Below are 27,805 nucleotides of genomic sequence, written 5' to 3'. Positions count from 1 at the left end.
AACACTCACAGACAGACCTCTTTCTCTGTCATCATTCCCTAAGCAACATAGTGTAACAATTATTTACATAGCATTTGCATGGCATTAGGTATTATAATGAGTCTCAAGATGATGCGTAGGTTACATGAAAATATCACATAGCATTCTGATAAGGAACAGCAAAAACCATCATAATTGAGGCAGGCCTTTCAGCCTGGCCCAGGGTCATCAAGTGAGTGACAAAGAACCTTCCTCTGGAACAGATGACTTGGATCTGAATTTGCTTATACCCCAATCACTATGGCCATGGACAAGACCCTAAGCTCTCCTACGAGGGGCCTCAAGGCCTCCAGAGGAGCCTTGTTTTTCTTGACAGGAGCTGGAGTCAGCTGAGCTGGACTTTCTGGTGCAAGGGGCTGCCAATGATGCTCTTGGCATTATATCAACATGAGCCAAGAACCAGCATCTCATGCTGCAGTGGCATCCATTAGCCACCTTCTTTATCAAGAAGCCAATGAAAGTGGGAGGGGCTTTCTCATACACTGACAGTTTCAGGGTCCTTTTTGCTACTCCTAGAGGGTAGCCTCAGACTCTGACTGTTTTTATGTTTTATATGTCATATAATTCAAGGTAACCATATGAAAACAAATACTGTATTCTCTCTCACCTGGATCCTAGATTCTAGTCATGCATCAGGATGGGAGTTAAAGAGTAGGAAACCAGAAAGAGTCCCTTGAGAAGAGAAAAAAGAGGCTTTGAGGGAGGGTAGTGTGAATGGGTCGGGGCAGTGCAGGGGGGCATATGAGAGGGAAAGAGAGTACAGTGGACAGAGGTTAAGGGAGCATAAGGGATAGACATGGGGGAGAGACTCGTGGTAAGGGGAGTTAAGCAAAACTAAGTCTGAATGAAAATGGCACAAAGAGAACTGCTACTCTGTTAAATAATTGGACAACTGCATGTTACTCCCCTACCTAGGCAGGACCAAAAGATGCCATGGGTGTCAGCATTGGAGGAGTCTTTGTGGGGCTAGTAAGGGCCTAAGATAATGGGAAGGGACACAGGGCTCCAGCTCAGTGGCTTTGTGTCGGGGGTCCTGGTACCCATTGTCCCCAGGAGGACAGATGTAGGACATCTTGTCAACCAAGACAATGTTTAACACACCAGCGGGGAAGGTATGTGGGTGTTTTAATAACTGTGTCTTGTACTTGAGATTGAAAGGCCTCTGTTTTAAAGATAGACTTCTAGGCCCTATTTCTCAGAAGCTATGTAAGACTTTGGTCTTTTCTATATGTAATCTCCTCCTAGACTACTATGAGACAGCCACCATTTTAAAGCAGAGCAGGCATCGTGAGTCTCACAGAGTCAAGTACTTAGTATTGTACAACACCTACTATCCAGGGATGGCAGAGACATGAAACAGAGGACCTGAAGGTGACCAGGCCATACTGCCTGCTGGTGGAGGCAGCTTTGACTGTTACTTAGTGGGCAACATCAAGATGCTGCCTATCTCCCAGGCTCTTTGGAGATGCAACAGGACAGTCTTCTTTTTATTTCTTCATGCTCACAGTCTGTATATGGGAGGCTGTCAGTGGGATGAGTTCTTTATAGAGCTCCGTGAAAAACTGAATTACTTTGTTTTTCAGTGTTCTTTCTTCCAGGTGACTGGGTTTCCCAAGAGCCATCCCTATTCTCACATCCTGCTATATCTGCCAGTGCTTGAAACATGGCGGGTGCTCAGCACGTGCTGGTAGACTGAATGTGTTGGGCGAGGCGACTTGTGACATGGATGCAGGTGCTAGAAATGACACCTCCTGCCCTGAGAAGTTCTTGAGGTATTTGTTTTTAAACTTAAGCTTTTCCTATATGGTATCCTATTAAAGAAGAGCAGGCACTTTATAGTGACATAATTAAGATCTCCGTATCTAAGTAGCATTCTATGGCTTCAGCTCTACTGGAGAGAAACTTGAGCCCTGAATGGTCAGGGAATGCATAGGAGATCCCTCGAGAAGTTGGAGAAGTAGCTGGATGGTGGGTTAGCTCTTCTGACCCCTGCATAGGTTCTTCCCTTGTTACTGCTTCTCGGTTCAGAGCAAAACAGAGCGGCAGCTCTCTCTAACTGGGGAATTTCTGTGTCAGCTCTATTAGGCTAAATCTGTCCCCTGAGCAGAATTCATCAGCCGTCAGCTCCAATGGCTCACAACAGCACAGCAGGGATCCCATCCAAGGAAGATACAGGTGCGGATGTCAGCCGTTCTGTGAAGTAGATGCTGTATGAAAAGCTGGGCCACCCTGAGAAGGTGGCTCTGCCAATGATCATCTGAGTGATCTCAGAGTATGGAGGAGCTGGGGCATGGACGACAAAGAGCTCCATCAGCAAGTGACTACAGAACACCTGTGATCTAGCCACTCCCAGATCTACAGAACACCTGTGATCTAGCCACTCCCAGGTCTACAGAACACCTGTGATCTAGCCACTCCCAGGTCTACAGAACACCTGTGATCTAGCCACTCCCAGGTCTACAGAACACCTGTGATCTAGCCACTCCCAGGTCTACAGAACACCTGTGATCTAGCCACTCCCAGGTCTACAGAACACCTGTGATCTAGCCACTCCCAGGTCTACAGAACACCTGTGATCTAGCCACTCCCAGGTCTACAGAACACCTGTGATCTAGCCACTCCCAGGTCTACAGAACACCTGTGATCTAGCCACTCCCAGGTCTACAGAACACCTGTGATCTAGCCATTCCCACTTCCAGCCACTTCCCAAAGAATGGTCCTGATGGCCACAGCTTCACAGAGCCCTGGGTGCCTCGGTGCATGGAAACCTGAGTGTGGCATAGCAATCTTTCCCCCGGTCCAAATCGGTCTCCAAGAGCCTGTTCCATCTTCTAAAGCATCTGCATTCCCTGTGACCATATTTGTTCTAGATATTTTTAGTGTGCGTCCATGGCCTGACTCTATTTCTACAAAAAGAAAGATCCTTGTACAAGTTTATATTATTATCCCATTTCTCTCTGTTATCAATAATGATATGACAATCCACAGACAGGTCCCTCCTGCGGTAAGTCTCCTGTGGGGACCCTATACTCCTATACATACCGTGTTCATTCCCTCCTGTCCTCCACCATCTCCTGCTTTCAGAGGGGTTGCCTGTCTTCTGTTTTACTTGGCTCTCAAGACAAGCCTGTTATTCCCATTTTATAGATAAGGAACCTGAGGCTAGGGGACTGCTGGGAAATCTTACAGCAAAACTTATCCATAAACCAACTTTATGAAAAAGAGTCAAAATTCTGAAGGGTAAAAGTTTTAAAGTTGCCCCCCTAGACACAAAGTTTAGAGCAGAAGAAAGAAACAGGTTAGGCCCCAGAATTGTATGTTCCAGGAAGCCCCTCCTAGGGCTATAGAATAGGTAATTACATCAGCCAGTTCAACAGCTTTCTCCCAGGAACTAGCTGACCAAGAAGTTAGATTAACATCTTAGAGAACAACCTTGAGAAGCAGGAAGCTTCTCCCAGGAACTAGCGGACCATAAAGTTAAATAATGTTGAGAAACAGGAAGCTCCTCCTTGTGATTTTTCACTGGTATTCTCGACATTTTCCAATGACGCCCTCCCTACCCGCTTGGGTTGTGGTTTCTTCCTTTAAATTCCCCTTCTCTTAGCTACTGGTGGTTGAACTCCACTGCCCCTGCGTGGGATATGAGTCTCGACCCCAGTGCACTGGTTCCTATCGATAAATCTCATGTGATTACAGCAAGGATGGTCTTGTGTGAGTTCTTGGGGGGTCGCGTCATCCCGAGACTTGAGTGAGGGTCTCCCCGCTTTGGGGGTCTTTTAATTCCACACTGGTTTTAAAGGTCACTGACCCTATCAACCACCCCAGACAGACTCTTAGAATGGGACATTGTTGAGTTTGTAGAGATTTACTGAGTCTTTGGTACCCCTGCTAGTTCTCCTGATTCTCAGCTGAAGACACCGAGGTACCAAGAATTTTCTACCCCATGGACAATTATACTCCTTATATACACTATAAATCATACACTATAAATAGCTGAAGGGGTGGGGCTGAACCCTGGCATGTGGTCATCAGCTCTGTCCCCTTAACCTCTGCTGTCCACATGGTCAAACAGGCCACTCACTGTATAGCTGTGCCTTGCTGGGACACACCCAAATTCTACAATTATAACTGTGGAATTCTGTCTTTTACTTCCTACGGAGTTAGCTACCTGCTGTTCTCAAAGCCACTTTCCTTGGAATTGAAACCCATGATTAATCCCTTCTCCAGTCTTCTGTTTTCCAGTTGAATTGTCTTGGCTTCTGAGTCTCATTGTTCTCTTTGTCTGCCATGTGCTTCTTTATCCCTCACTGAGCAGCAGCTCCCAAATAGAACTCAAAGTGAGAAGACTTGCAAAGGCAGCGGGATAGTGAGGGATGCTTGCTAAGGCAGCTGGACACTGGGGGATGCTTGCCAAGGCAGCAGGACAGTGGGGGATGCTTGCTAAGGCAGCTGGACACTGGGGGATGCTTGCCAAGGCAGCAGGACAGTGGGGGATGCTTGCTAAGGCAGCGGGACAGTGGGGGATGCTTGCTAAGGCAGTGGGACAGTGGGGGATGCTTGCTAAGGCAGTGGGACAGTGGGGGATGCTTGCTAAGGCAGTGGGACAGTGGGGGATGCTTGCTAAGGCAGTGGGACTTGTAGGGAGGCATACAGATTCTCTCTGCAGATTGGATTTCTCCTCAGTAACTGAATTTTGAGGATCCGTAAGGTTTGAGGTTTGATTTCAGAGGAGGCTGAACCTACTTATTCATGATCCTGTGACTTTGAATGTCACCTGGGGATACTGGAGTCCAAGGTCAGAGGAAGGCTGTGAAATTAGATCCAAGTTCACATTGTGATTCTTCTGCTCCTAGCTATGGGATCTTTGGCTTGCTTTTTATTGGATCAGTTTGCTCAGTTAGAAAATGATCCTAGTTCAGCCAGCCTCTATGATCCACACTAACTCAAGAGCTGATCTAAGGTCACATGTGGGACACATCTCAGGACTGAGTAACAGCCTATGAGTTGGAGAACAGACACAGCCTTAAGGGCCTTGCCTTTCCTCCTCGAGTCTCTCTCTCTCTCTCTCTCTCTCTCTCTCTCTCTCTCTCTCTCTCTCCCACTGAGGGTTTCTATCCAGCTAACTGGAGCCCGGACCTCTGAACACGCTCAGCACTGCCTGTTCCTCTAGAGAACCCAGGTTCAGTTCCCAGCACTCACATGGCAGCTCACAACTGTCTGTTACTCCTGTTCCAGGGGATCCATTGCACCAAGCACGCACATGGTGCACATAACTGTGCATGCAGGCAAAAACACCCATCCCCATAAAATGAAATAAATAAATTTTTCAAAGAAGAAGAAGGAGAAGAAGAAGAAGAAGAAGAAGAAGAAGAAGAAGAAGAAGAAGAAGAAGAAGAAGAAGAAGCCTGCTAATCTTTCTCCGTTGTGTGTTCCTATGCTTACTAAAATGCGTGCCTGCCTCAGTTTCTCTGATAAACTAGATGGCTTCTCTGATGCTAGGATACTGCCATCTACCTCTCTGTCATGCCTTGGACTTCTCCAAGCTGTGTCTTGACCTACCAGCTCACTGTGGTATCACAGAGCCTAGAGACCCATTCCCCAGTGCTGGTCATTCCCACGATTCAGTAGGGCTACTGGTGGCCTGTGTCACGTACTCTTAGCTTCCACCTCCCTCTGTCTTCTTCAGAACATGTGGTAAATGGATACGGTCCCCCACCCAGCCCTCATCCCAGGGGCACCTCACATCCTCCATGCCTCTAAGCGCACCACTTTCAGGGCACTCTCTTCTGAGAGACATTTTAATTTTCAGTGATGAAAATACACTGGCCTTTCAACTCATTCTGTCATCACACCTTTAATCCCAGACATTCTCTGAAGGAAGCAGGAGGATCTGGGGCACTGGTGGATCATCCTAGCCCAGGCCTTATGCCCCTAGCATTTCTCATAGACTTTCTGCCACCAGTTTCTCACCTTTATATGCTCTGGTCTACAGAGTTCACACACACACACACACACACACACACACACACACACACACACACCAATGAATAAATGAGAATTCTAGAAGCACAGGTTGGTGGTCTTTAACATCTATGACCAACTTTCTGGGAAGCTCTGAGAGTCTGTCCTATGGGAATGGTATCCATCCAGGGAGCTTAAAAAAGAGAGTCAAGCTCTGATTGTCCTATTTCCCTAAGTGCACAGCCTCAGCAGGAAGGAGAGAGGGTCCAGAGAGGAACAGTGCCCTATCTGGCTTTGAGGTGACTTATCTTACAGTGTGACTTTCTTCCCTAATGTTCCATTACATTCTGCTGTTTGACAAGTTGATGTAGCCACCAGGAGTCAGGTGAGAGGTCCAATAACCAGCCTAGAGTACAGACTTCGCCTGGCATCTAGTGACCAGTAACACTCAGTCGAAGGCAGCCATAGCTACCACTTTACACACCTCAATGGCCACTCTTTGAGAGACTTACTTAAAACCTCCTCTGGGATACAGAAATATTTATACTTCCGAGGCTGTAAGCTACCTAGCAGGACTTGGCCTGCACATTCCTAGTCTCTCACTCTGCCCAGACTTGCCCAAGGTGGCGGCTGTAGTTCCTGGCATCGAGCAAGTTGCTGGCACATGCTGGCTGGTAGGGAGACAAGGAGAGGCCTCTTTCTGTCTCTTCCTCTCACCAGAGTACAGCAGCCACCTAGTCTAGGCTCGTACCCATTCTACAGGCTCACATGCTCCTGTAAGTATAGGCGGCAGGGACTAGGTTGGTCTTGGTAGTTGCTCATACAACCATGCTCTCCCACAAAGCCAAGCCTGATCAGTAAAGTAGGTAGTGTGAAGTGGAAACTTAAGGACTTTTTGGAGACTCAGTTGTGTTGGAAGGTATTTTGCTGGGACAAACATGTGAAAGAATATGTTCCTGAAGTGGACACAGGTGAAAGGTTAAGACAGACACGTGAAGGAATATTTGGCTGAAGCAGACACAAGTGGAGGGATGTTCTGCTAAAGCAGGCACAGGAAAGGACACACGATGTAGGAGTCTTTGCTAACAACACACATGTATTGGTCTGCCTTACATTGTATGGTTGAGCTCCATTTGTTGGGACTCCATAGAGAGAAACACACCAAAAAAACTTCTGATGGTGTGCTGCAGTTTCTTGCCACTTCCACAGACTCTGGCTGAGATAGACACATGTGCTGAGGCAAGACGCGAGCAGACGTGAGACCCGTGGAGGACACTTGATGTTTGGAGGGAGAAAGAAAAGGACTCAACTGACAGTGAATGCAGCTGAGCTAGGCTTGCTTATAGAGCTGGCTGTGCAACACTTGTTGGTCTCGCATGTTCACTGATCTTTGCTTCACTGAGAGAGGCACAGCTGAGAACTTTATCTGGCATTCCTGTTGGCCCTGGTCCTTCCTGATGACTCGTGCCAAGGCTGAGGCCTGGCTGTTTCTGCTAGGTTGTGCTACCACTGTTGCTATCCAGACTCTGCTGAACTAGAGGGCAGGCATGTCCATGGGGTGTCTGCCACTGCTAACCTGTGAACTGAGTTGCTGATTTCCTGACAACACAGATGGGAGTTGCTCCAAAAAACCATTTCTAAACAGGTCCATATCCCTCATATCCTTCCTTTCCCACTACCTCTGATGGGTGGTGGGCTAAAAGGGAGGTTAAAGCGTTTAAGAACCATCATTAAAAGTAGGTTTTGAAAAAATTGAAGTTACAGTAGTGTCTGGATCCTGCCCCAAATTCTCAATGATCAACAAATCAGGCCAATGTTAGCCATTGCAGCCTCTGGTCTAGAGGTGGTCTAGAGATGCAGATTCAAGAGGCCTGAGGTGCTATACAACTACCTGCGCCTGCAAACCAATGCTATGGGGGTAGCGAGAACATCATGGGGCAGTCAAGCGAGGTTGGGAGCTATGGTGAACTCAGCGCTCCATTTAAGGGATGATGCTTCAAGCTTCCTTTAAGTGTTGACTGAGTCGGCATTTTATAATTGGGTTATTTTGAAAATCCCTTTGTTACAGGTTTTCAGGGCATCATCTGTGTATTGCCCAGTAGATAGAGGCTTACAGAAAACGAGGAAACTTCCCACAAACAAGGTAGATAGTCTATGCTTGCTTGTCTTCAATTCCTAAATATGGTGATATAGACATTGACAAGCAAGGTAACCGTGAGGGTGAGAGGTTGGCCTGGTGACTATTGTGGAATGAGGTTTTCAGCTCAGTGTTGAAGAGAGAATAACAAAGTGGGGACATCCTTCTGTGGGGTACCCGAAGCATGCAAAACATTATTCGCCCTAGAGACTCCTAACAGGTTAACACAAAGGGGCCACAAAACGGAGACTTCGAGAAAGGCCTTCAAAACCCACATCTCCCGCACCAATAGCCGTCCTCCCCCCATGGAGGTGCCTTTCCCCAATCAGTGGACCTGTGGTAATTGAATCCAGGTCAGGCCTGGCAGGAGAGCACGAGGCTGATAACAAGAACACAGGCAGAGGGAACAACCAGTGCAAAACCAAAGAAATCAAGAAAGTGTCTAATGCACTTGAAAGTCCTCATCACCTGCAGTGGCGCTGGGTTCCCAGATAGGCAGCTTCTGCTCTGGTAAGAGAAACTGACCTTTTGACAGGGGGAGGGGGAGGGTAGAGAAGGCACCCCCCTGCTGGTGTGGGTGTGATCACCATAGAAATGGTGAGCACAGTCCCAGTGTCTGCAGGAGCCCAGCTAGTGCCAGCATCCTGCTCAGCGCTGTTCTAAACGTGAAGAGAAGCAGCAGACATTGGAAAGAGTTGCTAGCACAGAGGTAAGAGACAAAAGAAACTGGAGAAAATAAGAGTTCTGCAGCAAGTGATGCAATGCAGGGAGCCTGCTGCTCCTATGCAGAGGAAACAGCATTCGATTCTAAGGCGCACGGGGAAAGGCCTCAGAAATGAAAACTAAGGCCGTCACAATACATAAACAAGGGGATGGATGGGGGAAGGGCAAAGGACACACGGGACCTGAGAACAGAAGCTAGTGGGAGATGCAGGGGGGGGGGAGCTAAGCATAGCAGGAAGTTGGGGAGAGAGAGTGCAGCAGAACCTATGGAAATAGACTTTGTTCAAAAATTCTGCCTTTGATAGTTTTATGTCAACTTGGCACAAGGATAGATTCGTCTGAGGGGAGGGAACCTCAATTGAGACATTGTCTCCATAAAATTGGGCTGTAGGGAAGCCTGCCTTCTTTATTAGTGATTGATGTGAATGGGCCCAGTCCATTATGGGTGGTACCCCTGGGCTAGCAGTTCTAGGTGCTATAAGAAACTAGGTTAAGCGAGCTAATAGATGGTATTCCTCCATGGCCTCTGCTTCTGCTCCTGCCTTGAGTTCCTACCCTAACTTCCCTGAATTATGGACTGTGATCAGACATGAGAACAGAAATTAGCCCTCTTCCCCTTGAGGCGTCTATGGCCATAGTGTTTATCATAGCAACAGAAACCCTAAGACAGTCAAGAGGAAGTCGGAGTGAGGCAAAAGGACAGGGCATCTCTGGGATAACCCTTCCGTGAAAGCACCCTTCTCCATGTGAGGACTCAGTGGATGAAGAGAAGCTCCGCGGAGAACACTGGCCCTGGGCTCAGCCTCACAACCTCCATCCCTGCCAGTAGGGCCAGGGAAAGCATCTTTCTATTGTTTGAGTTGGGTCTTCCTTGAGGCATAGAGGAGGGAACAAGGATTCTCAGGGTAATTAATGCCTGAGTAGTGTGGGATGTGGGAGACCCAGCCAGTCTAGGGAAGAAGAGGAAGTTGCATGGTCGTAGAGATGAGCACAGATCAAAATAGGATTTTAGACACCGAACTCTGGGACTTCTGAATGCAGGCAGGAAAATGGTTTTCATTTAATGGTCACCACAGTCAATTTGGCATGATGGCTGTCAGCTGAGGATCCCAGGTGAGAGTACAGCATCTCATTTAATGGATCCCAGGTGAGGACACAGTGTCTCATTTAATGGTTCCATTGGCTCCATGGAATGTAGATGATTGTCATTTTACAGACACAGATTCTGAGCCTCAGAGAGCTGAAGCTGCTTGTCCAGATCACACAGCTGGAGAGAAGAAGAGGCCAGATCCCCTCCCTCAACTTCCTAACGTCCAGCTCAGCTCAATTGCCATCATTGCTATGGCACTTGGGAACAGCTGGCCTGCCCATCTCATCCGCTGGCACTGTGTCCTAGGTGTGGCTCCTGAAGCATTCTCAGTTTTCAAACGTATTAGACTCTGTCCATTTCTTTGGCTTTGCCCTGGCTGTCCCCTCTCTGGAAAAATTTCTATTGCGTTTGCCCCATGGCTCTCCCACTCCTGGCTTCTCTCATGGCCATACAGGTCACACTTGTCCCTCAGGTCACTCCTCTGTGTTCTGACACTTGTTTTTCTAAACACTGAGGTGTCCTGCCCCCAGAGGCTTTCCTTGGCTCCTCCTTGTGGGGTCCAGTGTACTGGGAAGCTCAGAAAAAAATGAGAAGAGTCATATGTCTATGGGAGGCAAGGGTCATGGATACAGGAATCTGCCATGGTCTGAAGGCCCATTCCAGTGGTCGTGGGGCTGTATGAGGCAGAAACCTCAGAGGACTGCTTCAGCTGGAAAATGACAGAACTTGGGAGGCAGTTTGCAAGAGAAAGCAGTGCAAGGGGTGAGCGTGATGGCCAGAGAGTGAAGGCACGGTCCTCAGGGGCTTGTGACTCACTTCCAGAATCGCCTTCCTTCCAACTCCCCCTCAAAGTCATGTCCTCAAAGGGCAACTTTACTAATCATTTCCCACGTGGCCCTTCAGAGATAGGATAGCTAGACTCAGACAAGCGTCAAAGGCTTCACAATTCCATTTGACACGACTTCAAGAACTGTTAAATTTATCTTCGCTTCTTTTGCTCCCTTGCTTGCAGATACAGCTGCCACGTACAGCCGGGCTGCCTCTGGAGGTAAAGTGGCCCCACTGGAGGCATGAATCACCAAACCAGAAGTTCAGGCAGCCAGGAGCCTTAGAGCTAAATTGACACCGAGACTGCCTTTGATGTACAGAAGACTGGAAGTCAGGAGAGGTGGTTCACCCCAGAGAGACAGCATGAGTGCTTGGTGGCCAGTAGGAGTTGGTTATCCACCTCCCAGCCCATAAGCATGGGGCAGGTGGGTATCTTAGTTTCTTTTCTATTACTGTGAAGGTACAACATGATCAAGGCAAATTATGAAAGAAAGCATTTAATTAGGAGCTTGCTTACAGTCTCAAAGGGTCAGTTCATGACTATCATGGGGGGAGCATGGCAGAGGAAGTAGGCATGGCCCAGCAGCTGTAGCTGGAGGAATACATGTTTAGACAACAATGAATCAAAGTAAAAGAGCTAACTGGGAATGTCATGGGCTTTTGAAACCTCAAAGCCACCCCCAGTGACAAACCTCCTCCAATAGAGGCACACCTCCTAACCCTTCTGGAATAGTTCCACCAACTGGAGAACATGCATTCAAATATGCCAGCCTATGGAGACCACTCTCATTCAAACCAGTACTGTGGGGTCCTGCTGGATTCTTGGAAGCACTAGAAAATTCAAGGTCAAAAAAGGTACCTTCCCTCCTCCTCAAGGGGGCAGACTATGCATTTGGATCTATGACAATACAAAAAAGACATCTGATCATGTGTTCTAGAAAAGAAGAAAGATGAATAATCACTTAACTAGAGTGTGGAGTAAAGAGAGTTCGAGGAGGGAGACTTTTGTGGGAAAAGCTAATTCTAGTGTCTGCCTGGAGAGAAGGCACCTCAGGAAGAGCCCTGCCCTTGGGACCTTGAAGGATGGTACAGTCGGAGGAGATGGAAGGAAGCTGGAGAAGTCCAAAGGCAACGTCCAGGAGGGGTTCAGGGTTGGCCCAGGGATGAGAGCTTGGGGTGTTTCAAGTCTATGTCCTCTGGCTTAGCTCTTCTGGCAGAAGGGTGGCCAAGATGAGAAGGGTAATGGGAGATGGGTCACCAGGCCTAGCCTGTCAACTTCCTGGGAAATCCAAACCTGGACATGGGGAAACCATGCAGAGCAACACTGTTCGAAATCCCATGTGACTAGTGAGGAGAGTTGAGGACTGAGTGCCATTTAATAATGGCATTTAGACTCTGATGTGACACTGAGAATACAGACATGGGCCAAGATCTCCTAGGCATGGCCTGGCATGGAGGAGATGAGTGGTTCCTGAGGATTGCTGATCTCTTATCCTGGCCTGCTTGATGAGTCCCAGGCCAATGAAATACACAGTCTAACAATAAAAAGATGGCCACCCCAGAGCTCCCAAGGACTAAACCACCAAAGAGTACACATGGAGCAACCCATGGCTCCAGCCACGTATGTAGCAGAGGATGGCCTTGTCAGCATCAATGGGAGGAGAGGCCCTTGGTCCTGTGAAGGTTCAATGCCCCAGTGTAGGGGAATGCCAGGGCAGGGAGGTAGGAGGGAGTGGGTGGGTTGGTGGGGGATGGGATAGAGGTGGTTATGGACCAGAAAACCAGGAAAGGAGATAACATTTGAAATGTAAATAAAGAAAATATCCAATAAAAGAAAGAAAGAAAAGATGGCCACTGCCTACAGAATGACAACTAAGTGATCCTCTGTCATGCACATGCATATACATACAAGTACATATATACCCACATGCACACAAACAGATATGTATGATATGTATAAATGCATGTCCACAGAGACAGACAGATAGACAGACAGACAGATAGACACATACAGAATGAGAATACAAGAGTATGCATCTTGTAGCTATTTCCAACAGATCTGATATCTGATATTTTCTTGTCTATAAAAGCAAGCGAAGGGGTGCCCCATGTGAGAATCTTTCTTTCACCGAAGAATGTTGTGACTTTCAAGTCAGGGTGACTAAGGCTCTTCCATCAGGTGCAGAGTCTTAAAATAAATCCTCCCAGATTAATGTATTCTTACTGAAGTAAAAAGCCCTCTCCTCCCTGACCTCAGGGGAGTGTGCCGGACGCTATACTCGAAAAGTTCATTGCGAGCAAGAGCTTGTGTGCCCTTGGGGTGGCGTTCACTTGAGATAAATGGAGACCCAAAGGGGACAACCTCACCCAGGGTTCTGTGCTCTAGGGGGCTCCTCCTGATCTCTGCACAGGGGAACAGAGATGTAGGCTGAAAGCCAGGATACTCAGGCCACTGCCTCATGGCCATAGGCATGAGAGTCAGATCTCTCCAAAGATGGGCTTTCAACCTGGACAGAAAGGAAAGCTACTCATTCTTTTTGCTGAGCACGAGCTGAGTGTCAGCTAACACCAACTTCATACTATCGGCATGTCTGCTCCCAGAGCTTGCTGGGCATTTCCTGACATGTGGAACAACCATGGAAGAGACAGCACCATTAACCCTACTATATAGATAAGGAGACATGCTCATAGACATTCAGTAACTTATTCAAATTCCCTCGGCCAGCGAGCGACCAATGAGATGCAGCCTAGGGGCTGCATGTCTCTGGCATGAGACACTCTAGCTGTCATGTGGTGACTGCCTGGGACCCTTCCCTGTAAGGTCACTCTTCTGTGACAGGCCACAAGTTCATTATCTCTGCTTTCTAATTCCATGGGTAATTTTTCTGATTTAAAATCTTTTGTTATTTCACAATAATTATTTGGCTGAAACAATCACTTTCCATGTTGCGCTCAGTGCATCTGTTGCACTGAGAAGAAAACTATGCTTCTTAGGCAAAGATGGAGGGCTTACAGAGGTCCATCACAAACTGACCTCAGGATCAACCTTTCTGGCTCCCCGAGGGAGGCACTCATGAACTGCCTTCTATAAACAAAACACAACACAATGAAAGGTAATTAAAAAAAATCGGAGCTACATGGGATGGGGTGGTTTGATTTAACTGCAATCAAAATGACAAATTATTTAAGAAGCCATCTCTCAAGACTGTGGCAAACTAAAAGTTCTAGAAGGTAATACTGTCAAGTCCATCTTCCAACATGTCACAGAGAGAAGACAGTGTGATGTATCTGCCAAGAGTCAGACCTTTCTTTCAAGACACAAAATTAGAGGCAGCAGTTTGGGGTGGGGCGTGACTGAGATAATCACTGCGGCTGGAGGATTGTCTTAGTGATTTAAGCATTTACAGGTCTTGCGGAGGACCTGAGTTCGGTTCCCAGAACCCATACAGGAACTCAGTTCTAGGAGTCTCATGCCCCTCCGGCTTCTGCAGACACTGCACCCAGTGGTGTACATAAATACACACAAGCCCGTTTAAAAGTAGATAGAGAGAGACATGATAACTGTTTCCAATAAAACTCCCTATAGACTGCCACTGTGTCAAGTGGCAGTGACAGCATCCGGAGACCATGAGCAGTCATGGATGTCACTATTAAGAAGTGACAGGTTGGCTGCTAGTGAGGAAGAGGAGACCTCAGCTCCGAGGATGCTATCATCAGCCATCATTTTGAACTATGTAGCTAAGCGAATGACAGACACTACTAGGAAGTAAAATAGAGTCCCAGATCGGCATATACCACCTGCCAACCAGTAGTTTGAAAACATAATGCAGAAAAGAACTCCGATTAGCAACAACACAAAATAGAGTAGGGATCACTGCACATTACAATGCCTATTTTCTTGGTAGAGAACACAGCAGTGGGGCTTGAGGTCAGTGAGTGGCAGACAGGGCGGCTGCCTGGCTTGTGCAAGGCTCCCAGCTTCCTTCCAAAAACTGCAACTGTAGATGGCAATAACAATATGAAGGGGGGAAATGCAGCACTCCAGTCACTACAACCAAGTGGTATAAAGGAGACCCAAAATGAGGAGGCAACACTCTTCTCAGTAGAAAACAGGAAATGAGCTGGAGAGATGGCTCAGTGGTTAAGAGCACTGACTGCTCTTGTAGAGATCGTGAGTTCAATTCCCAGCAAGCACATGGTGGCTCGCAACCATCTGTAATGGGATTTGATACACCCTTCTGGTGTGTCTGGGGACAGCTACAGTGTATTCACATACATAAAATACATAGTTCTTAGAAAGAAGGAAACAGGAACCAACCTCACTCTTTCCAAACCAATGTATCAGTTTAGTGTAATTTGGATCAAATATTCAATGGCAGTTTTGTTTCAAATGAGAATGGTCCTGAAGGGCCCAGAGGACAATGAACAAAGAAAAGATTCCAGCTTTGACAGTAGAAGTAGTCATACAGTATTTAAACCTTGCAGGGTGGGTCAGACAATGAGGAGGCCGCAGGGACACTGATGGGCAGTCCAGAAGCAGGAACTCATGTGGACATGCTAAAGGAGCTGGGTGGAACACGCCTTTAATGCTAGCACTCAGGAGGCAGAGGCAGGAAGACCTGAGTTCGAGGCCAGCCTGGTCTGCAGAGCAAGTTCTGGGACAGCCAGGGCTACACAGAGAAACCCTGTGTTGCAAAAACAAAACAAAACACCTCTAAGGAGCATCTCAAACATGAGCAGGGGGGAGTTTGTTTGATTTAAGGAGCCTGGGAAGGGTGGAAGAAAGGTAGGGAAGAACACAAATGTGAATGGTTTTCACACCATGCCCCGAAGTAGCTCAAATGAGTTTAAGAGTCAAATACAAAGGCAGACTATGGAGAGATGGCTGGTTGGATAGGGAGCTCACCATGTACGCAGGAGGAGCAGAGTTCAATGAGTCGTGTGGCTGCCATCCCTGGGCTATGAAGAAGATGGAGACCAGCCCTGAGCTTCTGCCTGCCCTGATGCCCTAGCCACAGTGGCTCCCTCAAGCACATTCTTACACCTCTCCTCCCGTATCCCTGCCCACAATCTTGAACCAACTTCTCTTCTTTGTTATCTTTGCTAGAGACATACTTTATTAATATGCCTCTTAACATGTCCCTTGGGAGAATAAAATGTCACCGAAATGTCCCACTGCGGCTGTTTTCACAAGTCTGATGGAGTCACGACACCAGTTTAATTGATCCTGCGCTGGGATTGCTCTTTCTTCTGCCATCCTGGTCAGAAAGTAACTCTCGCCACTTCCTCCCTCCTTTGTGTTTCAAAGATACCACCTGAGTGGAAGCAACCCTTTTTGTTCTTTAAGTTTTTAAAAGCTTAGAGGTCTCATCTTTGAAGGTAAATGAGAAACGGGATTAAAATAAAGAAATAAAAGTCCTTACACCTGAGGAAATGCCTGTGGCTCCCACTTGACTGGAACCTCACAAATCCTGGGAGGAGATGAAGGAAAAGCTTTCTTTCTGATGTCTGATGTCCTCCGCCTGCTCAGAGGCCCAGTCTCCACCTTCACAGAGCGTGGACATGGAGACCCAACAAACAGATCTACCACCACGGTGTTTACTGCACTACGTACACATTTTCCTAGCCAGAGTCAGCTCAGCCTAGAAGAGCCAAATGGGTGCTGACTATTAGGGTGAATCCCAGAGAGACCCCGTGTGCTGAAGGCTTGCCCCCCACTGTAGTGTTGCCAGGGGAGGCTTTGGGAAAGTGACTGCCTCCTGAGGGCTCTAACCTTGTCCATGGATTAACATGTGGTTGGATTCACTGGGACAATGCCTTTGAAGAATGTGTCTTGTTTCCCTCTGATTCTCTCTCTCTCTCTCTCTCTCTCTCTCTCTCTCTCTCTCTCTCTCTCCATCCTTCCTTCCCTGCAGTGGGGTAATCATCTTCCTCCACCATGTCCTTCCACCATGCTCTGCCTTAACACAATCCCTCACCAATTTCTGGAACCATGACCCAAAATAAATGTTTGCTCCTTTAAAAACACATTCAACAATGTTTTTCTCATTTCTTTTATTGTAGCAATAAAAAAAAAAAACTAACTCAGGAAAAGACAACTTGTAGGAAATGATGTCTTCTCAGCTGGCCCAGTGAGGCAGTAGGGATAGTTGCTGGAGCCTCTGGCCAGAGTGATCTGATGTGTCCCCTATTCCAGGGGCAGCATTCCCAGGCTGGGAATAGAGGTGCTGCTTATGTTCGCAAGTCAATCAGTAACCTGGGCCATTCATTGCCACCTGGGCTCTTTAAAAGCTGTTGCTCCTCTTCTACAGCTCATGACTTGGCATTCTACTACTTACTACTCTACCTGGCTAAAAAGTCAGACACCTAGAGCTAGCCCCGACTCCTCTCACAAGTTTCTAGCGACCATCACCCACGGATGCCCTCAGATTGAGGTGTTTAAGTGGGACATTTGCCCCAAGCAACCTTGTCGCTGCCATTCCAAGCCAAGCCCTTAGCAGCTCTCTGCAGACCTGGGCAATCCCTCTGGTCTTGGCTGCGATGCTGGGAAAACTGGGCATCCACATGAAAAGAGTTCCAGGGGATCCGATGCCCTCTTCTGACCTCCAAGGGCCCCTGCACACACCTGGCACACAAACATAAACGCAGGACCACATACATAAAATTAACAAGTCAATCCTTAGTAACAGCCATTAGGTATTTGAAGAGGTACCTAATCATCAGGAAAATGCAAATCAAAACCACTGTGAAGTATCACCTCCCACCCAATGTTATCAAAATGACCAGAGACAGAAATTGGCTAAGGCCTGAGCCAAGGGACCCTGCCCAGGGCAGTTGAAATACCAACCCTGACTTTTCATCTCTAAACGAATGTTAGGGGCTTGCTAAATGCTCCTCCCTGCTCAACAGTATCCTCTTCACTTAATCCCTCCTTCCCAGCAGTCCTGGACCAGACAAATCCTAATCACCCTTAAGGCATTCACTGCACATCACTCCTGCAGGAAAACCATCTTCCCCAGGCAGCGTCCCGCTTCTTCCGTATCTGCCGACCATTGGCTAATTGCCTCTCCGTGGTTTCTATGAGCGTGGAGCCTAGTCTGATGACGCCATAGTCGCAGCAGCAGCAGACAGGATTATCTATGGACTTGCAGAGATGGTGGATAAACTTGACACCTCTGGACTGTAGTACATATAACCATCGCCAAGATGCACTCCGTAGGAGGGAGGAAACACAAAAGCAAAGAGAAGCCACAGATCGAGAGAGATGCGCAGAGGACACATTTGCTCCCAGAGGAAATGGTGTTTAAGTGAGACATGGGGATCTGGGACTGAGCCATGCCTGTTTCCAAGAAGGATGCTGGGGAAGGGGTGACGTGCCAAAGTTCACGCAGCTCTTGCGGTCTCATGAAGATTAGACTATATCTGATGTGCTCTTTGCTGGACTCCAGCATCCAACTCTGTGTTTTAACAATTTGTTAGCTGAGTAAGGGCAAAGGTTCAATCAAGGAGGACCTGGGATAACAGAAAGTCTCTGATACCGACATCCAAAGGTTTGATGGGTGACAAGGAATTTAGAGCACAGTGAGGCTTGAATAAATATACCTAAAGGCTCTAATAAAGATACTGTTCTTGGAGAATAAGTATACTACTTGTTGGCTTTAATATATACTTTTCTATTGTAAGGGTTCAGGCTGTGGCTATAATATTGTTTTTATCATCACTGACAAATGCTAATTTTGAGAGCTTCAAAAATATCTTTATATGGAAAGCAAATGAGTGCTTTAATGTGATGCCTTACCTTGGCAGACAGACTGTTTCCAACACACTCATACTAATTATGAAAATCGTTAGGCACGAGACAACTGGAAGTATCAAGCAAGCATTGTTTCTGTTTTCATAAAAGGAGAAAAACAAGAGCGTGTCTGTAGTCACTTCCAACAGTCAGCATAGAGACGAGACACAGGTGGCTGTGAGGCTAAGCTGTAGCGAGTGGTGTATACAGCACAGAGATTCATTTAAAGGCAGGTGGGATGGCTCATCTGGTGAAAGAGCTTACTATGTAAACCGAGGGTCTAGTTCAATCCCTGGAATCCGTGGTAGAAGGCTGTCCTTTGACCTCACGTGTGTGCACACACATATACGACACACTTAAATATTTTAAAGGAAATGTATATTTCAAATGGTTAGGATGGTAAATTCTGTAATGAGCGCTTTAATGATCAAAATATTCAAAAAGCTTTAAAAACGTGGCACACACCGGACAGTTGGCATCATCTTGTCCCAGTGAACAGCATGCCCAACTATTGGCCTGTGGAACCTCTACAGTAAGATAGGAGCTGTACCCAGGGTTAGTAAAGTCAGGCAGTATGCAGTTAGTGCCTTTCCCCTAACTCAAGCATCCCCAGAGAAGCCAGCACTAGGTTCATAGCTGGGTTAGACATACCCAGCAGACATATTTGAAAGCCAAGGACAAGCTCCTTTTGCCTCCTACACGGTCTGGCTCTCAGCTCCAGGCAGGATCTAGACAGAAGGCAGTGGTAAGGCTTTGGATGGCTCTCTCTAAGGAGCACTGCCTGTGGGAGCACTCTACTGGTTTGCCTGCTCATTAAGCCGTCCTGTTGCAATGCCCGCCCCGCTGCCAGAATCCAGACACTAAGAGCTCCTGGCAACAGGTGCTGTTTAAGTACTCAGAACAGTCCATGGCATGTGTTAGCTAGGAGCAGAGGCATCCTGTCCTCCTCCTTCCAGCACTCCTCCCACAGGAGGCCAGGAGAGGCCTCGGTGCTCCAGGAAGCATCTGGACCACTCTCCTACCACCACCCTCCCTCATCACAGGCCTTAGGTACTGTGGACTCATCTTCCCTCCCTAAGCACGGCCTCCTACCGGGCCTCTGAGCCTGCCTCACCCTCCCCATTACATCCCATTCCCTTTCCATTACGTCCTCCTAGCCCCTCCTACCATGAATCTGATAGCACCACGGCCCTGCTGCAGTGTGTGAGGCATCCTGTCCTGTTAGGGTGAAGCCTCTTATTTCTCGAGCATCAAGGCCAACCATAAGATTGCATGCTCATTTAGGGAAGAAAGAAAACCTCTACAGTGAGGTACAGTTAATGAATATCTTGGAAAGAGACTCAGAACGGTGTAAAATGAAAGCAGCAAGCCAACAGAACCATATATACACCCTGAACCTATGGATACAAGGCACCCACAGCCAACCAAACATTCAGGTATGAAGCACATGTGGTTCTTGAATCAGAGAACAAAGCCTATACAAATGCAAATCGAGCTGCCTACAAAGGTCAGCGGGCAGTGGGCTCAAACATTTTGTAAGGTTTGAGTTTGCTATGTACTATTTATATTCTAAGAAAGTGAAAGGCACCTACAGCCTTCCTCCATGAATATGTAAAACACTTGAGCCTTCAGGAATCACTACCTCAGAGGTGAGTTTTCTAAAAGGAAGGTCTCCCACGTCAGGGAGATGAAAACCTCCATGGCTGCCCAGGAGGCCTCACTTACCTTTCCCAGAAGCTCAGGCAGGCCCAGCAACTGTCCAGAAAACACGCCAATGCAGATGAAGATGGCAGTCACCTGGCCCAGGGAGCCTCGGATCTCCTTGGGTGAGATCTCATTGAGGTACATGGGGAGCGCACTGAGCGCGATGCCTGAGGGAAAGACACAGCAGTGAGAGAGGCCCTGCCTCACACACAGTCACCTGATACGCACTTACAGATGCTGCTGTATCTCACCAAGACCATGGGAGAACACTCATCAGCTTGTAGTGAAGACAACTGCCATGGGGAAGAAGCAGGGTGGGTCATGGCCGTGAGGACATATGGCATTTTCAATGAGAAATGTCCTCCTTAGGCTTGGCTAGTTGTACATTTATTCCCCAGTTGGTGGCGCTGTTTGGGAAGGTTTAGGTTGTATAGCCTTGTGGGAGGTAGTACATCACGGGGGCAGGCTTTGAGATGTCATAGCCTTGTCCTACTTTCAGTTTGATCTCTATGCTTCCTGTTCCTGATGTGAGGTCTCCACTTCCTGTTCCCGCTGTCATGCTTGCTGCTTGCTACCCTGCCTCTCCACCAGGCAGACTCTTTCTCCTCTGGAAACATAAGCCATAACAAACTCCTTTCATAAGTCACTTTTGGTGATGCTGTTTGTGTCGTTGCTTGTTTGTTTGTTTTTAATCACAGCAATAGAGAGTACCTAATACATGTGCTAACCTCTCTAGCACACCAGTGCCATGGGGGTAAGAGTAGACAGGAGGGACAGATGAGGCCACACCCTCTCTGTGACATAAACACATTTGTGCTTTGTATTATGAAAAGGAGCTGCACATACTCCGCGTGCACACACTGCTCTTTGTTTTAGTTGGCCTTTAGCTCAGATGGTGCCCTGAGAGGAGATGCAGTGGCCTTGTGAATATCTGACCCTCCACTAAGCAGAAGACAATACTGAGAAGAACGTGTATGAGGCCATAGGAGAGGAACACGAACACCAAGAATCTCAAAGACAAGGCGGAGCCCTACCCAGCAGGGCAAGGTCGGACTGTGGACAACTGGCTCCTTTTATTTGAATTCTCTATAAAATATGCTAGCTGGAGACAGCACAGAGAAAATAGATTGTTCAGGGTGATAGCCACCTGTATTACTAAGTTGTCATCTCTCTGAATGAGGTATACCTGTGGGCAGCATGAACCACTGTGTCCTGGAGATAGGGACATATAGATGGAGTGGCAGTTACCGGTGCACATTCAGCTGCTAATCTGTGGGTGACTGTGACTAAGCCAGTGCTGAAGGAAGAAGTGAGCTTTATGATACGCCTGGGATTGGGCCCCTGGTCCCCTGATGCATGATGGCATGCCTGGTCCATCTGTCCAGGCTGGCTTGTCACTCACCAAGCATCCCCATTCCTAAGCAGCTGTACTGGCTGGTTGTGTGTGTCAACTTCACACAAGATGGAGTTGTCACAGAAAAGGAGCCTCAGTTGTGGAAATGCCTTCATGAGACCCAGCTGTAAGGCGTTTTCTCAACTAGTGGTCAAGGTGGGAGGACACGGCCCATTGTGGGTGGTGCTGTTCCTGGGCTGGTGGTCTTGGGTTCTATAAGAAAGCAAGCTGAGCAAGCCAGTAAGAGATATCCCTCCATGGCCTCTGCATCAGCTCCCGCTTCCTGACCTGCTTGAGTTCCAGTCCTGACTTCCTTTGGTGATGAAACAGCAGTGTGGAAGTGTAAGCTGAATAAACCCTTTCCTCCCCAACTTGCTTCTTGGTCATGATGTTTGTGCAGGAATGGAAACCCTGACTAAGACAGCAGCCTTGTTCAACTTTGACCCTATTCCCTGCCATCCATTCTCCCTAGATGGGTGAGCCTTGGGATGCAGTAAACACTCTAGGCTCAGAATGCCCTAGGACACTGACCTTGGTTCTTCTGTTTGTTTCAAATCCTCTGTCCTCAGAGATCCTAGGCTGGTGCCCACCTATCCTTCCTGTTTCTTGTCAACATTACCTTCTACAGTAGGAGGTGAACATGTTCAGTCTCTATCCCCAATTACCCACGGGTCTGGCATTATTTGGTGACAGGGTCTTTACCTATATGATTATGCCCAGATGAGGTGATAAGGGGTTTTGCATGGGCCTAAACCCAGTGCTAGCGTTTTATAGGAAGGCCCAGGAGGACACAAAGACCCGTGAGGAAGAAGATGGTGGGAAGATGAAGAGTTGGAGGGCTACAGCATCAAGCCAGGGACCACCAAGCAACAATTCTGGGCAGTTGGGGATGAGGCCATGCACATGGTCTCCATCGGAGCCTTGGGGAGGAATCAATGTTGCTCACTAATACCACGAGTGTTTTGAATGTGAAACACCCTCCACAGACGCGTGTATTTAAAACTGAGTCCCCAGCTGGTGGTGCTGGTATGGAAGGTTGTGGAAGCTTAGAGAGCAGAGCCTCATTAGGGGTGGGTTTTGAGGTTTTTACAGACTGGTTACTTCTTGTTCACATCAAGTTTCCACTTTAAGTTCTACGATCTGCATATAAATTTTTCTCCAACACTATACTGAATCATATTTATTACTGCATAAAAGTAGTATGCTGATGTTTCTCCAAATCTACTAGAGGAGAAAGGGGTGTCCTACATTTTTAATCTGATTCAACCGCTCCATGAGAAATTGGGCAAAGGGTGTCTTACTGACAGTTCTACGTCTAGAATGTTCAGGATTAGTTTTGTTTTGAAGCAGAGTCTCAGGTAGACCAGGCTGGTCTTGACCTCACTATGTAGTGAACCATGTCAAGGATGATCTTGAATTTCTGATCTTCCTGCTTTCACCCCCCATGTGACATGGGCCACCATATCTGGTTTTATATGGTGCTGAGGACTGAACTCAGGCTTCGTGAATTCTAGGCAAGCACTCTGACCACTGAGCTACGCCCCCAGCCATGGATTTGAATTCTTTATTACAAGCACACAGCCGACCTAGCCCCTGTCTGGTTTTCCTTTCTTCCTGTACAACTTCCTTACCTTAAATGCCCTCGCTCTGCCCTCTCTGCTCTAGAGATACGGCGAGAATTAAAAAAAAGAAAGAAAGAAAGAAAGAAAGAAAGAAAGAAAGAAAGAAAGAAAGAAGGAAAGAAAGAAAGAAAAGAAAAGAAAAGAAAAGAAAAAAGAAACGAAGTCTCTGGATCTTGGCACAGCTTCAAGACTCTATGTTCCAGAAATCAGAGTGTGTTTTAAATGTTCCCCTATTCTTCCTTTTCTTTTGCTCCTCTCTGAATAGCTCCCAGGAAAAAGGGCCTAAAAGGCATTTATTTTGGGGCTGTGGTTGTGAAAGAACTGCAGTCAGCTGTGAAAATGGAAATTCGGAAAGCAACAAGTACGGCAGGAGTTGAGGAGGCAGCCAAAGGCAAGGGGAAAGTGACTGATGAAAAACCTTCAGAGAGCATGACCGGGCTTCCCTGGGAAAGCTGGCAAGCAGCTCCCACCTGCCCACCCTTCCTCCATCTTGGATCTGCTCCCTTACACGCTTAGAATTAAACTGACAGCAGCGGCAGTCGTGACAAGAATATCCCGTCATGCCTGGGGCGGGTGCAGGCAGGCTTGGATTCTGTTACCAAGTACTTCACACACGGGATGACGTCATTCTGGCATCATCCAACCAGGGCAGCCGTAGTATTTGGTCCCTCTAAGGAGCAGGGGGAAGAGACCCAGGAAGCCAGGAAAGTCCCCGCTTGTGATATCTATCTGCCATCGCCATGGGCTTTGCTTTGGCCAAGTGACTGTGGCTAACGTATTGTACAGTATTTGGACATTAGGCCTTCTTCCTTGTGCTGTCCTCTGGAGCCTGTCGAATTCTGCGAGAAGCCCCAAATATCCTGTTGGGTGAAGCCTCTCTTTGTTCATGAATTCTGTCTCAAATTGAGCAATGAAAGAATGGAAGAAGGAGCAGTCAGAAGCCCAGAATCCTTGGCCAGGCTTGCAACTCACCACCTAGAGTACAGAGTTTATAAAGAAGTCAGCAGAGGTTGGCATGGCGCACTGCAAATCATCTGGGGCTTCAGCAGTGACTCGGCTCTACCAAGCCTGGCTTTGTCAGGTTGCTTGCTACAGCATTGTGTAGGGGAAGGTTTAGCACCCCTGGCTGCCCTACTTTCTGTGGAGTTCTAAAATCTTGGTATCTCCCAAGTCTGTCTCAGCCTCAAGCACCTCTCTCCACTCTAGACAAGCCCTGGGAGTGTTACTGCCTTCCTCCCCCATTGGGGTGAAGTCTCACCTCCATCCACGCCCATGATGAAGCGTCCCACAATGAGCATCTCAAAGGTTCCTGCCTGGAGTGAGCACGCCATCAGCAATGCTGCAGAAATGGCAAATCCGTTGTTGACCAGCAGTGTGTACTTCCTGGAGGGAAAAGCGACCCGATAAGGACAATGTGCTGCGAGGCGTGTCAGTCTCCTTTCTCTCCCAATCAGAGAAGCCAGTCACGCCAGAAGGTGGGACAAGCGTGGGCTTAGGAATTGAGGTTGTGGTCTGTCTGCCTCTTACTCCCACTCTTGGCTGTGGGACCTTGAACCTGGCATCTACTCTCAGAGTCCAAGTTCACAATGGGGTAGACCGGGGGCATTACGAACTTGAAGGCTGTGAGTTCCTTGTGGTAGGATTTGATTTCATCAATTCTGAGTTTCATTTACCATTTTTAAAGACAAGTTATGGTGCAGGAGCTAGGCTAAGCAGAAAAACAGAAACTACTCAGTATTTTAGTGGAAAAACCATAGCATGAGTCAGATAATTGTGTTAGAAGAATGTTTTGGGTAAAGACTCTGAAAGGGGGTGTTTCTCTGTGGTACTAGTGTCTGGGGGTGGGGAGGGGAACCCTGAGGTGCTGGCTTAGAGTAGTGCTGTCTGCTTGTACCTCCTCTCTGTTGGGCACTTAGTCAGCTTCGGGGGATTGGACAAAAACTGGAACTGGAATCAGTAGGCAAAGACACTCAGGCAAATAAATAAACAAATCCATGGGGTGTGGTGCCCAGACAACATCTGGGCAGCCAAGAGTAGCATCCTACTGTTCTATCTGGCAGACTTGACCGTCTGTTTTTCTTCCCTTCCTCTCTCCTCCCTACATCCCTCACTTTCTTCCTCTCCCTCAATAAAAAAAATCATTTCTTTTTTTTTAATCATATTTCTTAATACTCGATAGGCAGCTTAGATTTAATGAGCTACAGTTTTGGTTGTAGAGCTGGAATGGAACCATCTAACAGAGCCAGACAGACTCCCCTGGCAATCGTTACTTTTACCACTGTGGTTCAGAACCGCTGTCTGTTTCAGGAATGTGTCCCTAGGCCCTCACAGTTGAAATTCATGCCTCACTGTGGGGGCTGAATTCCTGCTCCTGAGACAGCTCTGTCTTTGAGGAATGAGCAGGTTGTTTTCTTTTCCTCACTTGCAGAACCAACGCAACAGCTCTCATCTATTCAAGTCCCACTGTGTGACAGGTCCTAATCTAAGCACCCAACCTACCTTAGCACTTGGAGAGGTCTTTTAAGGCAGGTGATCTTACATGCTTATGTCATACAAAGTTAGCCAGGACCCTAACACATTAGAAGCTTGCCGTGAGCCATAGGCTGAAGTGTTTGGGAAGCAGCCTCTCCCACCCTCAAGCTCAACCCCCACCCCCCAAAATTTAGAATTAATCAAGTGAATTAATTAAGAGGCACTAAATTGTTTTGTAAATTACAAGAAGCAAGGGGATTTTAAGGGAAGTTGGTATCCCTTTAGCAGTTACATTTCTTGAGCTCCAGGACAGCTATCTCTGTGACTTCTGCCTCATGTCAGCATCTGAGCTGTGTTCTCTCTCTTTCTGTGGCTTCCTGGACAATCTCACAGCTGCTGGCTTTTGCAACTGTGGTGACGGTACCAAGAAACACAGCAGCATCCTACAGCAGCAGATGGTTGAAACAGCCCAAGTGCTCACAAACAGCAAACTGAGTTGTGAGTCAGTTCCCACGAGTATCAGAGGCAGCTTTCTGTACTCTGAGGTGAGAAGAGCTCTGAGAGAGAAATAGAGAAGCAAAGTGTAGAATTTGGTGTAAACCATGCAGTGGTCTATGTAGAAAAGAAGTGTGATTATGTACTTGTATGACTATGTACATGACGGTTTGTATGTACACCTATGTGCATGTCTCTGTGTGCGTGTTTGTGTGTGTGTGTGTGTGTGTGTGTGTTAGGCATGAACCTTGGAAAGACACCAAAACTCATAGTGTTGGGTATCTCCAAGCAGGACTGAAAGGCAAAATAAAGTGAAGAGGGAACCCTAAACTTTGTGTCCATTAGGTCCTTTAGAAAGCAAAGTCACACAGATAGATCAATTAGCCAAAAAGGATGTGATTTTATTTTTTAAAACCTGACTTAAATGGACCTTTTGATGTAAAAACAGTTATGTCAGTGATATGCCAAGATGGCTAAACATGATTAGCGTGTGTGTAGGGTGCATGGTGTGGATACGTTAAATGAAGGGAGAGTCTGTGTCCCAGGTCACAGCAGGACAGCATGAGACATCCCTATTCAGAATAGCAATTATTCTAATACTTAGCAACTGTTTGCTTCTGGCATTTTCCCCTTAGTATTTTATGATACAGCTGACTTCAGGAAACTGTAATGGAGGAAAGTGAAATTCCAGATAGCAGAGACCAGTGTGTGTAACCAGGACAGTGTCTGTCACTTTCCTATCTTCACCATACTTACCCTTTCTCTACCTTGCTGCAAGATTGGTAGAAACAGTCTCCTAAGTGAGGGTGTAGGAGCACACACATGGGGTCCCTCATCACACATTCTCTGCTCCCATTCTGAGTGTGCATTTCCTCTAGAGACCCAGCACTGCTCCCAGCAACTCTGCCCACCAGTTTGTGACACTGGCCTCTCCACACGGTAAGGCTGCCTCTCCATTTTGACTTTCCATCCCAGAGATGGGAGACACTTGACTGTAAAGAGGGGAAATATTTCTTGCAAGCACATTTCTCTTTTGGTATCTACCATTCACGGTCCCCAGTCTTAACCCTTAAGTCCTCACAGACTCAACCCTGTTGGCAGAGACTTTTCAGAGAGAATTGTCAGAGGGGAAGAGTTCTCAGATCTGGCCAAACCAGTGTACCCTCACTCTGAGAATGGAGAAATAAAAAGCCTGATTAGAAATTAAAACTCAGCTCACTCGAAGACACCACCTCAGTGACATCACTACTATTAACGTGGATGTCTGGAATCAGAGGATATGAGAGAGAGATTCATACAGTGCCTCTCAAGCTGCTCCTCCATTCATAAATAGCACTTATACACAGTCACCTGACATGGAATGACAGTGCTATAAGCTCAGGAATGTGTGGCTAGCCAATGACAACATAGGTGACACGCACAGAGACATGCTGAACCTCAAACTATCTCTGGGACCCCCTGCTGACAACCCTTTCAGCCACTGCAAAGCTACCCTTTCAAAGCCTCTATGGCGTGCAGCTCTCATACAGGCACTACCTAGAAAACCAAA

General features: G+C 47.4%; 1 protein-coding gene across 7 annotated transcripts in view; it reads right to left on the bottom strand.

Annotated features, from left to right (window-relative positions):
• The window catches only part of Slc2a9 (solute carrier family 2 member 9), a 133,629-nt gene that overhangs the window by 61,646 nt on the left and 44,178 nt on the right, over positions 1 to 27,805 (bottom strand). For all 7 annotated transcript variants that reach the window (XM_063273504.1, XM_039092336.2, XM_006251100.4 and 4 more), the window contains 2 exons: positions 24,548 to 24,672; positions 20,296 to 20,441 (listed from right to left, as the gene is read on the bottom strand). In XM_063273504.1, coding sequence (XP_063129574.1) covers positions 20,296 to 20,441; positions 24,548 to 24,672 — 271 coding nt within the window. The remainder of the gene's footprint in view (positions 1 to 20,295; positions 20,442 to 24,547; positions 24,673 to 27,805) is intronic.

This window comes from Rattus norvegicus, chromosome 14 (assembly GCF_036323735.1).
Source record: "Rattus norvegicus strain BN/NHsdMcwi chromosome 14, GRCr8, whole genome shotgun sequence".
Taxonomy (NCBI): domain Eukaryota; kingdom Metazoa; phylum Chordata; class Mammalia; order Rodentia; family Muridae; genus Rattus; species Rattus norvegicus.
Note: the sequence above shows the minus strand (reverse complement) of the source record. Positions and strands in the feature narration are given on the sequence as shown.